General features: G+C 39.8%; 1 protein-coding gene across 1 annotated transcript in view; it reads right to left on the reverse strand.

Moving 5' to 3' along the window:
* Positions 1 to 1418: 1418 nt before the first annotated feature.
* Positions 1419 to 13377, reverse strand: part of LOC120762303 (neural-cadherin-like) — a 54544-nt gene continuing 42585 nt past the window's right edge. Inside the window, exons 23-33 of the mRNA XM_040084571.1 lie at positions 13000 to 13214; positions 12578 to 12705; positions 11645 to 11772; positions 11311 to 11440; positions 11048 to 11228; positions 8134 to 8300; positions 7215 to 7479; positions 6181 to 6361; positions 4529 to 4782; positions 3484 to 3638; positions 1419 to 3054 (exon numbers count right to left, since the gene is read on the reverse strand). Coding sequence (XP_039940505.1) covers positions 2653 to 3054; positions 3484 to 3638; positions 4529 to 4782; positions 6181 to 6361; positions 7215 to 7479; positions 8134 to 8300; positions 11048 to 11228; positions 11311 to 11440; positions 11645 to 11772; positions 12578 to 12705; positions 13000 to 13214 — 2206 coding nt within the window. The 3' untranslated portion in view covers positions 1419 to 2652. The remainder of the gene's footprint in view (positions 3055 to 3483; positions 3639 to 4528; positions 4783 to 6180; positions 6362 to 7214; positions 7480 to 8133; positions 8301 to 11047; positions 11229 to 11310; positions 11441 to 11644; positions 11773 to 12577; positions 12706 to 12999; positions 13215 to 13377) is intronic.

Genomic DNA, 13377 nt, shown 5'->3' on the forward strand with positions numbered 1-13377 from the left:
TTATGAATGAAGGGGCAGAAGAGTTACTCTTTCAGCAGTAACAACTTCCAGTGTTATTAAGGTGTTAGTATTTACATAGTCCATGTCCGACTGTGCCACTGTCTCAACTGCAACTAGCCAGGATCTGGTTCTGAACTTTTTCAAGTATTCCTGTTCTTAGAATGTAGATGTCCTGGGGAGAAGCAGGATGACTAGCAGAAACTTTTATCAGTTTCAGTAATTGGCTGAGTTTCTCTAATATTTTTTACCAAGAGAAGAGTTCACAAAGGCTGCACAGGAGGTTTGCCATATAGATATATGATTACATACAATAATACTACAGTACTAGAAAAGTTTTTCACCCAAAGGGTAGTTGGGCAGTGGAATGGGCTACCCAGCAAAGTGGTTGCAGCACCAAGCCTGACAGTTCAAGAAGTGTTTGGACCATGCTTTCAGGCAAATGGTGTGACTCTTGGGGCTGTCACACGTCTCAGCTAGATGCATTCTGCATTTTGCTATAAGTGACCCAAGGAGAGAGAGGAAAGTTCTTCTTTCTCATCTTCCATGAGGACAGAAGTCCATTACATGTCCTGAGTTCAATGTAATTTATCTTCTGTCATGCAGGTTACTTTGTGTGTTCAGTTGTTTGAGGGGAAAAAATAATGAATGCTTCAGCTTTCCTGAGTTATTGTTTAATGCATCCATATGTAAAATGTTCAGGTTTGAAATATGAACTACAAAATAACCCTCAGGGAGATAGTCTGTTAACATGATTTGTAGCACATTGTTCAAATTAGTCTCTTTTGGAAGAGACAGTTTACCAATAATTATGCTAAGCTTTACTTGATACCAAGTTCAGAAGAGGCAATTTAATAAAGAGCAATAAAAATGTATATCCACTTCATGAAAATGTTGTAAGAATTCAACACTTGGAAGAGTCACCTTGCTGAAGTTCTTTAGCTCAGCAGTTTTCATTTGCAGCAACAACATATGTAATATCCCTTAGTATAAGAAATGTTGTTGTTTCTTACCAAGCTACTCATATATCTTTAGAAAGGAGGAAAAAATTACATTAAACAAGATGTGGCTATATGTTCATATATCCACCATATCTTTTTATGACTTCATAAGAATGATCAGTGCCCAGGCATGTGAGCTTTTGGCATGAAGGAGTGGCTCATGGTGATTTGTTCTCCAAATCTTTCTAATAAATATTACTAATTTAGTATCATTGATACAAATAATTCAATGAAATGAATGCAAATTGTTTTATTCAGTTCACATGGTACTTCTGTTCAATCAATTTTTGATGTAAACTATTTGTCCTAATAGTATCAAAATCTTCCTTCTAGGTACAAAGCTAATTTACATTTGCATACTTTATGCCAAGTAAAATGATGAAGAGTGATGAAAGATCTAATTTTAAAACATTAATCATAAATCAAAGCAAGTGTCAAGACTTTGATAAAAAACAAATGTTGAGAATCATGGTAATTAAAACATCCAACTGAGTTGAAAACAGTTAAAAAACCCTTGGCTCTTCAGAGCTTACATGCACTCTGTAAGCACCTATTAATATTCACTTATCACCCCATTCATTGGGAGCTGCCCCACTTCAGAGAGGTTAAGAGAGAAAGGGAAAGAACAAGGTGGTTTATCCATGGTCACAGAGGTGAGTGTTTAAGTCAATGCCAGATTTCAGAAGCTTCTGATTTTCCATATTAAACCAGTCATTTTTTGGAGAGCAGGAGGAGGCAAGGGAGTAGAGGCTAGGTTTCCCATGCTTTCTGTTTTGAGGATCCCAGTTTTTACAATGACTGTCCTGATTGAAAGAATTCAGTTCCAACTTCTGCCTGGATGCCCTTCTATCTTGTCTTTGCACTGGCTATCAGCTCTTCTGTTTTCCAGCTGCACACTCCAAAGAAGGGTTCCATGTGAAAAGCAATGTTGGACATAAAAGTTTACAGAACAGAAACTTCTTCCAGTCTCATAAGTGCCTTTAAGAGTGTGAAATTGTCACAAAATCACGTTCACAGATGGGATCTTGCTACTCTTTTCCCCTTGGTAATTAGAAAAAGGGTCAGACAAAAGAAGTCCCACAGAACTGAGCAGCCTGTAGGTGAGTGAGGTGATGTGTGTCATGTCACAGAAGAGCAGAGTTTAGGAGGATAAAACAAAAGCTGACAAGAAACCAGAAATTGTAAATGCTTTATATTTAACATTGGTAATACTTATTTCACAGTCTAAAATTAATTCATTTTTTTTTAAAAAGAATGCCCTATTGTTTCCATTGTTACCCACCTGATAGGTTTCATATTAATACTAGGGAGAAAATAATTCAAGTTCTTGCATCCAGGATAATTCTAGTAAGCCACTGTGGTCTACACAAATAAAAAAGGATGTTATAATACTATTCTACAGATATCCTGCATTCTGAAGTTTTCAAGAAAATTCATGCTTTAAAAGTCTTTGCACTTATATAATGAAATAACTTTGTACAGTGCATACAAAAAGATCATTCAGATAATCACTCCTGGGAAAAGTGAGTTTATAATGCTGTTGTAACTAAAAACTTGCATCACATAAGTTACTTGCTGTAACTTATTTATAAAAAAGGGCATTTTTAAAAGTAGTGCCCATATGTCATGACATGTCAAGTTCTTTTAACGCCGGTTACAAATTTTCATTTGAGACCACATAGAGTTCTTTAAGCTTCTCAAACTTTGGCCCCCACTCTTGAAGGCAATCGTAATTTAGATCTTCATCCCCAGTGATGGAATCTAATGAGCTAAGGCTCCCTGCTAGAGAGCATTGCCCTTCCAAGCAGTAAAAATGAATAGTGTCAGCTGGAAGACTCTTTAGATCATTGTCTGCATCCCGTATGATTTGAGAAACATATTCCTTGAAGTCTGGGATGCTAGAAACAGTTGATATTGATTGCTTTTGATGTTCATGTTTTGGGAGTGAGTCTCTTTTGGGGCCAGTTGGTGTCCTGGAGTGTGGAGCAGCTGCTTGCAAAGAGGAGCGGGGAATTTTATGGAGAGGTTTCTTCAGTGCATCTATATTGTAAGCATTCTGGAAACAAAGAGAATGCAATTATCAGAAAAAAAACAACTCAAAAGGAAACAGATTCAAAAAATGTTTTACAACACAAGGCAACACAAGATTAAATTCTGTGAGTTTTCTACAAGCTGAAGAAGAGAGTGCCTAGTTCAGAGGACTAAGATACCAAATCTCGTTGTGTAATGATAGTTTTTAGCTAAAGAAACAATGATGTGTCCAGAGCAGCTCCCTTGAAAATGAGCACACATGACCAGCATCATTAAAGGTACAGACCAGGCTGAAATAGAAGCCTCCCACTTAAGAGGACTTCAAGTTTAAAAAAAAAAAAAAAAAAAAAAAAAAAAAAAAAAAAAAAAGCAAATTTGTTGAAAAGTCAACTAAAACATCTGGAAAAGTGAGGAGAGGTTGGATTTGCAAAGCTGGATTGAAGCTGCATCACACCTGGTCACGTTCTCCACCTCCTTCTTCATTATAATTGAAGACATTTTCTCTAACATCCTCCCAGCTTTCACGCTCTTCAGGAATGTGGTAAATTCCTCCTTTCCGAAACCCTGAACTTCCCCACTGACTCCACACTGTGTAGGAAACCAAGAGTGCTGGAAGAAATAAAGACACATATTTGTTATATGATGTATGGCAATGTGTGTTGCATGATAAACAAGCAGTTATATGATTCCTGAGATATTAAATCAACTCTTAATTTGACAACAAAATTTGCAGGTAAGAAATGAGTATTGTTAATATACAAACAACTTAAATTAATGAATGTAAAGAATAATCTATGTATATTACATCATAAACTTCATTAAAAGGGTATTTTACTTACCTAAAGGAATCCATTTAAATAGAAGGCATTTTGGCCAATCTCTGGCCTTTCACCAATCCTGAGTAAATAAGATACCCAAAGTAAGTAAAACACTGTTTTAATGAAGGTTACAAGTGTAATATAATCATGGGGTCTGCTATTATGAGATGTGTATGCAATTTATCAACATGAACACTGTTTTATGGTGTTATTAATTTTTCAGCCAAAGTGCAGCTGAAAAAGGACACACTGTGAACATTTCTCTCTGCCTACACTTTAAATGAGGCTTGCCTTTTAAGACCATGAACTTTCTAGAGGGTCTCTTTCTTACTCAGCACTTACGTAGCTGTAGTTCCTACCTACTACAAGTGTAAGGGCTCAGGGCAGGTGGGAGTTTCAAATGAATGTGGCTGCGCACAGAGTTGCACGTAAAGATGGAAAGCTCTTATTTAAAGGTTGAAAGTAAGTGACTCTGGAAGAGGAAAGTCCTAACTTTGCTTGAACTGTCTTCAAAGCAAGTAAACTGTAACTGTGTGCTCTTGTCCGTCTCTTAGCATCCTCAAATAGGGATTTCCAGAAAAGATAAAACACTGATCACAACACTCAAAGGTAAAGCAGACTTAATTCAGTGCAACAAGGTACAAGATTAAAAGTAAGGAAAAAGGGTACATGATCTCCTACCTAGGAAGACAAGGAGGCACATGCTGATTGCCAGAATAGAGCCAGAGCTTAGTCCAACAGGTCTTCCAGCCTTCACCTGGCTAATTTCACACCACCTTCCCTTGTAGCCTTCAGGGCACTGGCAGATAGTCTTGTCTTGGGATTGAACCACACAGGTACCCCCATTCCTACAGGTCCAGTGTCCACAAGGGGATGAGGTACAGTGTCTGAGCCCTGTGAGGGTGTCAGTCACTTCTACTTTCCCAGCTGGGCACCTGAACAACCAAAGCAGATGATATCTTATAGGCAAGCAAAGCGTCTGGAGTCGTATGTTTGTTTTGTGCAAAGCTCTTTACTGTTTTTCTAAAGTAAAGTTTCATTATTTTCAAGCCAACCACAAATCCACATTGAAGGTTTAAAATACATGAAAAATCTAACTTAGTGAGCTAGTATACTTAAGAAAACATGAACATGTGTTCCGGTTTCCTGATCCAGAAGATATGCAGAAGAGCTTCACGCTTTCCTTAAATGCGGGAGCCATCACTTTCTGACTAACCCTTTTTCTACATCCATGTTCTAATCAAAGCCCCTAAAAGAAAATGGACAGCTGATATCAATAGGAAATGAGCTAGCAAGCACATCATATAAGTTTAGTAATGTTCCTTAGGACCCTGGGGAGAAATGTCATTGACCTCAGAATGACTCGTCTTGTCTTTTAGGATTGATTTCTTCTTGCGTGTAATTGGAGAGGCCCTGGAGGTATAGTGTGAGGTCACAGACTTTCTTTCTGCAATCCAAAGAAGAAATTCAACTGAAAAAATGGCAGAAACTTCATATTGTTCTTTCAGAAGCAGTCTGAAGAATGGAGTGTCCCCAGGTACACTTAAAACCGTCTCACAGCCTCTTCTAGCAAAGAATCACCAGACTTCAGAAGTGCCAAATTTTGTCTGAATTCCAAGAATTCAAGTGACTCCTCCTCTCAGTCCTGTGTGTATTTATGTTTGGGTTTTTAAAACAGAAATGCCTGTATTTTGATCTGCATATTTTTATAAATATTTTAATTTTTTTCTTTAAATAGTGGATCTTCTCCAAGAAATTAACTGTGTAGGATTAAGAGCTGTTGGGCTTTGGCTTTGGCCCTGAGAAGCCAATTTTATAATCAGATTCTGTGACAATCTAATTTTGAAAGTACAAATTATGATTAATTTTATCTTCTTTACAGGAAATATGTGTAAATATGTATTGCACTTGCAATATAAATATATCTATTTATAAATAAATAGATATATTTTTATATACATAAATGTATATATCAAAGTGTCTATGTACACTGTAAGTGTATATATACACTATATTAGTATTTTCATACAGAGGACAGACCAAAGCTTTTGCAATCCACCTTTTACCAAAAGACATTTCATTTTCTCACTGGCCTTCTGGCAATCTTCTCACCATGGAAAAAGAGGTGGAGTAATTAGGTTCCACACCAGACTGGCAGAAAAAGGCAAGTCTAGTCCATGATAGCATATGAGTTGGAGAGGATTTGTCCTTAGAATGGTTCTCTCTGGCCAGCACCCATAGGGAATTTCACTGTTAGAAGTAAGTTGCCTGGTCAAAGGTGGAAAGAAAAAGCTTCCCAGCCATCTCTGGATGAAAACAAAAGCTTCATGTACCTGCATTCATATTTTCTCCAAAGGTCTACACAAAGAAAGGGGCTATAACAGGGCTGGCTGCTGCAGGCGCTGGAATGGCATCCCATGGTGATCCCTTGCCGCCTCAAAATTAATCCAAACTCTGTGCTTCTGCCTTCCACGAGGAGCGGCTGACCATCCAGCTGGACATCACGCATACAACCTGCAACAAAGCAGAGGAGTATGCACAGGAGTGCCTTAAGTTAGCTACTTCCCCACCTCAAGCTTTGCCCCCAGCACATAAGCAGGAGAACGTAGAGCATTGCAGAAAACTTAAAACATTATTGAAAAATATCCTTATGCTCCTCAGTTTAATTTTAGGACAGCTACAGAACATGTGTCTATTGTGCTCTGGTCAATCTACAGGTTGACAATACCTCTCCAGGAAAGCTGCACTGTGCCAATGCCACAGTTCAGCAGAACTGTGCTAACAATCAGAACAGCTCCAGGAAATTAATCTGGACTTAAGATATAATCTTAAAAGTGGGGCTGAATAAAAAGCAACAGAATGGAAAAAGCTGTCTTCTTGTTGAACCACAGTCTCAAAGCCTCAGCACCCAACCCCAGGAAGTGGAGAGAGCACCACAAATTGCCTTGCAATTCTTTCTCCTCCTGCCAGGAGTTGCTTTCTCTGTTCCTTAAATCCTTCCAAAGCAAAAACAGGAGAGAAGATCACAGCATGAGCACACTGCTTGAAGCATGGGAAACCCTGATCTAGTGGAACTGCCCCTGAGAGAGGGTTTGGAATGAGATGCAACCTCTTAAGACCTCTTCCAACCCATTCTATGAAAGAAAAAACTGAAGTGCTACTTTTTTTAATATTTACAGGAAATCTCATGTCTTCACGTGAAGCAGATACAATGGCAAACAGGGTTGCACATTGAAATCCCCAGTAAAGGAAGGGCATAGTAGTCCATATGGGAATTGTTCCCTGGGCTTTAGACTATCCAGTACACTCAAAGATACCACTTTGAGGCTTTAATTCCCCCCTCTTAGGAATCCATCATATCACTTACCTTGGAAATCACTCTCTGAATGACTGGAAATGTGGTTTCCTAGCACGATGCTTGCCCAATCCATTTCAAACCATCTATTCGTACCCAGGACAGAGGTGACTTCTTGATCACCTCCACCACTGTTAACACGCAGGGTAAATTCATTGTTGTAGCGCTCCATGGTCAGAAGAACCCACTGGCCATTGTTTATACGTAACGTTCTCATTCTCAAAGAGTGATTTTTGTCCCCCAAACTGAAGTTAACACTAAAGAAACCCTCAACCACCTAGAAGAAGATGATAAAGACCTTTAATAACAGAAATGCACTTCTAAATGTTATTACACAGTCCTGCCTCAAGAAATGGATGTGAGATTTTAAAATGGAAATGGCGCTCTTATTTTTAAGTGCTTTATTCCCAGACAAAAGTTACCACAAGAAAACTGCAGATGCGGGAATTATCAATTCTTTTTTTACAGGCCACTCTTCTAACTCATATGAACTCTAATATTTTTTTTCCCTACTGATATCTACATCTAAGTCTCCCCAGCTGACTCTCCTCTTTCAATTAGAATAATTAGCCTGTCTCTAGCTAGTACAGTCCAGACAGCTTTTTTCAACAGCAACAAAAATGTAGAGGCAAGTTTTACAGACAGGGAGAGATAGAAGCCAAGGGAAAAAGCAAGCAGGATGAGAAGAACAATCTTCTTCATTCACATGCATCACATGGACATTTTACAGGCAGTGCAAACTAGAATTTATGGCGTGAAAGAGTAATACTGAGAAGGACAACACAAATGAGAGTAGTTACCCTCATATGGAAAATTCTTGCTCTTTATTACATTACAGAACGGGTGTCTTTAATCAGAAACTGCATCTTTTTCTCTCACTGTGGTACTCCATGACAAATTAAGGGCACTCAAGCAGAACAGCTCGGCTCACCTCCAGTCGGATGTATCCATTGCCATCTGCAGAGGCCAAGCTGAGAAGGGTGCTGTGGGAGATCCGGGTGCGCACCATCAGCTGGATCCGAGTGCTTCGAGTGCTGAGGGTGCTCCTTGGCTCATAATGGATCCAGCTGTCCCTCCCGAAAGCCCACTCTGGAAGAACTGAGCGCAGCACACACAATCAAAGTGAAAACCTCAGAAATGGCTGCTCCCTCAGGTTTCTGCTCCTTGAGAATTTACTAGCTTTGAATGTCAGAGTTTTAGTTCTTAAGGAATTTTGGCAATACAATGAAGCATCATGGAAAGCAACCTCTGTCCCACTTCAGAAGGAATTAAGAGAAAACCAACAAATCAAGGATTCAGAATTTAGGCAGGAAAGGGACAATTACATACTGTCTCTTGCAGTCTGCCTGTTACAAATTATATGTTCTACCCTTTTTTTTTTTTTTTTTAAATCTGAAGTGTATTTTCCAGTAAAGTAGCTCATGTTGATCTGAAAAATAGAAGTACTGAACAACACCCCCCCCCCCCCAAAAAAAACCCCAATCAAAGAAAAAAATCAAATGTTTCTTTCAGTAGTTTAGTCCCAAGTTTGAAACTCCCATTGTTAGAAAATATGCACTTTACTTCCCATTTCAGTTGGCACAGGAGAAAGCCTCAGGGAAGGCACATGATTTTTTTTAACTACAAAGGGAGATTAAGCTAGTGTTTACTATTTTAACTAGGGAAAATGCACTGAAATGAATTGTTTCCCTATCTCTCTGAGGAACCCAGGATCCAGCACAGAGTTTGATGGAGTGGCACTGCACACTTCTGTGGAAATCAAATACCACTAAACTACCCAGGCCCTGATGCTCTTGCAGAGAATGCGCCTATTTCAGTCTTATTAGCTGACAGCAATTCTAGATCTGTTTTGGACCAAGCTTAGTTGAAAAAAATAAATTTCTTTTCACCAAATAAAGAGATAGTTCAAGTTAGTTCATAGACAGGACAGACACTGGGTCACCAATGCCTCATCAGACGTCAGTGTCATGCAGTAGAAATCCAGAGAATCCAGCTTATCCTGGGGCATTTAGTTTGGTTCCCAGGCCATGAAATATCAAATGATCAAGAGACTTAACTTCTGCACTCTCTTTTCTTTTCACTGTTTGTCTTCTCTCTTTCCTTTCTTGAAGCATGTTTTCTCCTCTAGATTTTTCCCCCCACATTCTTGTTCCTAACCCAGTTCTCTCTTTTTCAGTGTCTCTGCAGCTACAGGCTCTAGCTGATGACCAGGCATGGGTTTCCCTGGGATGCTCCAGTGACTCCTGTCCTCAGCTGTCTGCTCCTTGCTGTGAGCATGTCACAGTCCCTCATAAAGCACCAGCTGCACACCAGCATTTTGCAGCCCAATATTAGAAGAAGCTGGTGCCTATCAAAGTGTTTCTGTTACATCAGGATATGACTTACGGATTTTGGACAATTACTTTCTGAGCCCTTGGTTTGTCCCACAGTAATGAGGGGTAGAACCAATACAGCAGCTGGGCTTGTGAAGCAGCATTTCAAAATAACGCAAAACAGAGTAGGATATGAATTCAGGCAGATGTTTATAAACCAGTCATCTGTCTGTAGTACAAATAGCTTAATTATATTAACCAATTTTGTGGTCATTATGAACACCTTAAAAAGTCAATGCTCCAGGCCTAGACCATGCCAGTTACAATTCCAGTCCTCCCCCTCATTGGACAGACAGGGTTTCCACTGAGTAATTTACTGTCACACATTTTAAACCTTGTGTGGCAGATGGAGAAAGAAGAGAGGATCTGGCTGCCTGCACAGGTTATTATTGTTCTCTGTACAAGAAGGAAAATTAAGTGCATTGAGCTGAAAGGATGTATGTAATGTACCGTTGTCCTGTCCATTGATTCCAATATATTGATCCAACACTAGCTTGCAAGCACTCCTTTCCAGCTGCTCACTGCTGCTTATCCTCTCCTGTAGCTCACTCAAACTACAGGACTGAGTAGGATAATTCTCTTCCAACAAAAGCCCCCAGAGTTTTGGGGCACTGGTGCTCTTTACAGACTGTTATGATCAACCACATAATTTGTATCTTGTGCCTAGAGGCAGGTAAACCTGCCACTCACTTCTGATTCCTGCTTGGCTGATGAAGGTTTTAAGATAGAGGGGACAGAGTCAACTTCAAGTGTATATCCCCTGGAACCTGAACATGGTTGTGGGCTACTTGGAGTTAAATAATTTATTTCCTAAGTTTGTGAATTGTGCTAAAATTTTCCACTTTGATACAACATCTCTGAGGTTTTCATCATGCACCATGGGAAGCTTTTGTTCTCTGATACATATTTCATGCTGACTTTGTACAGGATAGCACATTTATTGCAGCCAGCCTGGTATTATGCCCCCATGTACATCCACTGCTGTGGTCTAGGGACATTGCTCAACTTGCAATTCATTCTAATGACAGACGCAAATGCAATTATCACCATTTTATAAATGGGAAATGGGGGTTGAAGATAGCAAGAGAGTTGTGCCCACAGGTTTCACATGTTCATTAAACTTCATTTTTTGATCAGCATGAGCAGAGGAAAAAGGCACAATGCAGAATATTTCCCCTTTCGCCACTGAGAAATAAGATGGTGATAAAAAGGACAAAACAACCTGAACACTTCCCTACCCTGCAAAATAAAGCAGCTCTTAACGTAACCCTCATCTGTGACATATCTTTATTTAACAAGAGTTAGTAGGATCTTTACATCTTTGAAGATCTAAGTCATTCTCAGAGTACAGCATGGTGTTATTATTATATTCAGTTCAAAGTGATGACGGTATGACTTTGAACACTGGAACAGTGTGTCTGATGCTGTTCCCACAAATCCTCACCACAAATTTCTCCCTAGAACTTGCAGTACCTTTTTCACATGCTAATCCAGCATATCCTGGGGAGCAGTCACAGTGAAAGAAATCCCAGCCACCAACACACTTGCCATGGATTCCACAGGAGGTCATCCCACCATTCTGACATATTTCATCTGTAAGGCTACAGCCAGGAGCACTGTTCAGGGACTCTGCAGGGTGCCCTAAATCATAGACCTGGAAAAGGTCAAAGAAAACCATCACAGCAGGTGCCTACAATCATCAGCAGTAAACCCAAACCTGGTCTTTGTGGCCCTACCTTACTATCAACGATGACATTGCGTATGCAGCCCACAAACCCTCTGAAGTGCCTTTCTGAGTTGAGGTAAGGCAAAGTCTTAACTCCACCCAGCTGCAGGGGCTGATGGCCACTGAAGAGCTTGCCCATGCTGAAGAGGAGGCAGGGAAAGAAAAAGTTAGTGGTATGCAAAATACAGCAGCTTGGCTGATTTCACCACCCCATCCCCCCCTTTTTCTGTAGCTCTTTTGAACAGTTGTGTTTCAGATTTTATTTTGGAGGGGTATTTTTTGCTTTTGTTTGTTTATTTGTTTTGGTATGTTGGTTTGGTTTGGGTTTGTTTGGTTTTTTTTACCTTTGAGGTCCCACAATCTCTCCAGAGGCTTCACAGACAGACAGATCCCTTTGGGAAATCTTCTTAGTGACACTGCCATTATCTCTAACTGAGACATTCACACAGTTGTCAAGAATCAGCTTCACTTCCTAGAAAAACACATTATTTAAAACAATTAGATCCAGAGACGTGCATATATTTTAATTATATATTTTCTTTCACTTAGCAGAAGATAAAATAGTAACTAGCAATTACAGTGCAGGAAGCTTTGTTAAAATAATAAAATATTCCACATAGTAATCTGGAAAGTTATTGCACATGGCATAAAACTAAGGAGCCACACAAAAGAAAGGTCTGACTCTGCCATGACCGTGCCAAGTCATTGACATAGTAAAGGGAGCATGGGACATTCTTGGAGTTTTCTGCAAGATGAGAACACAGAGAGATAATCTAGCAGAGCAGAAGCTCTGTCAGGCTGCATCCCAGACTCTGACATGCTCTTCAGCTTGTCTTTTGTGGGAGAGAAGGGGGAGCCTAGCAGATGCCTTAAGCAGTGTTATATCAGCAAGATATTCCCTGTATACAAAAGTGCATCTGCCTCCTTTCTGCTCTTGCTGGGGCAGGGCTTCTCACTCAGATAAAGTGTGAAAATTTCACTCAATCACATCAAGAAGCATTTAGCCCCTGAATTATCACAACTCTGTTGTCTAAGCAACAGGCAGGGTAACTAAATAAATGAAATAACATGGCCAGTTTCATAACTGGATCAGACTTCTCCAGGCCTTGTTCCGCTTCACTGCTTCAAGACTAAGAGGATATCTGAACTGACAGACTTCTACCCTTGCTGTTTCAGAGATTATGGAAAATAGATTGATTGATAAGAGTTCTACAGAAGGGAGGAAGGATTTGGAAGGAATGACACACGAATTAATGTGTACACAGGGCTGCACTTGCCTTTCCATCATTTATAATTTTAATGTTGTGCCAGCGGCGATCTGCAACGTTAACTTTTTGTGACAGCTTCAGGAAAAGCTCGCCAGAGTTGTGGCTCACGGTCAGTGTTGGGACACCACCAGAGAGTTCTGCAAAAGAAAGAGTCTTATTGCATATGCAGTAACCATGTTCCCATTCAAATGAAGTTGAAATGACTGTTGCAGTTAGATCTTAGTTGGATAAGATCTTTAGACAGCTTAAAAACAGTCCAGGTTCTAACAGTGACACAAAGACATGAATTAGGCATACTGGCAAACTATTGTGCATTCTCCTTATTCTCCAAAAGCAGCTTTCTGAGTATTTTTAAAAATAAAAACCCCAAACCTATGAACTAAGTAGAATCTCACCTTCACATAAACACAAATACTTTATAAGGTGCTAACCTAAAGCAAGGAAATTTTCCCGTTCTCCAGGCTGCCCCTGTGCCGCCGGTCCATGGTACAACAGAAGGCCATCAACAACTTCAGTGATAAAATCTAAGGAGATGCGGCTCTCAAAGCAAGGCTGAAGAGGAGGAAACCAGGCATAACCATGGCCTCTGAAGCTGTGTTTTGTCTGCTGGCAGTCTGGTCCATGAAAATTTGCAGCACATTTGCATCTATTTAATAAAAAAGAAAAAAGTAAATATCCATCATGCAAACAGAAGATGCAAAGGTCTCTCCTGACAACAGAACTCCATGTTCCCTAGGCCATAGCACAGGCAAAGTACTGGCAAAATTTCTGTCAAAAATGTTTTGACTTGTTTGTACAAACACAATATA

The sequence above is a fragment of the Hirundo rustica genome, chromosome 1 (assembly GCF_015227805.2).
Source record: "Hirundo rustica isolate bHirRus1 chromosome 1, bHirRus1.pri.v3, whole genome shotgun sequence".
Taxonomy (NCBI): Eukaryota; Metazoa; Chordata; class Aves; order Passeriformes; family Hirundinidae; genus Hirundo; species Hirundo rustica.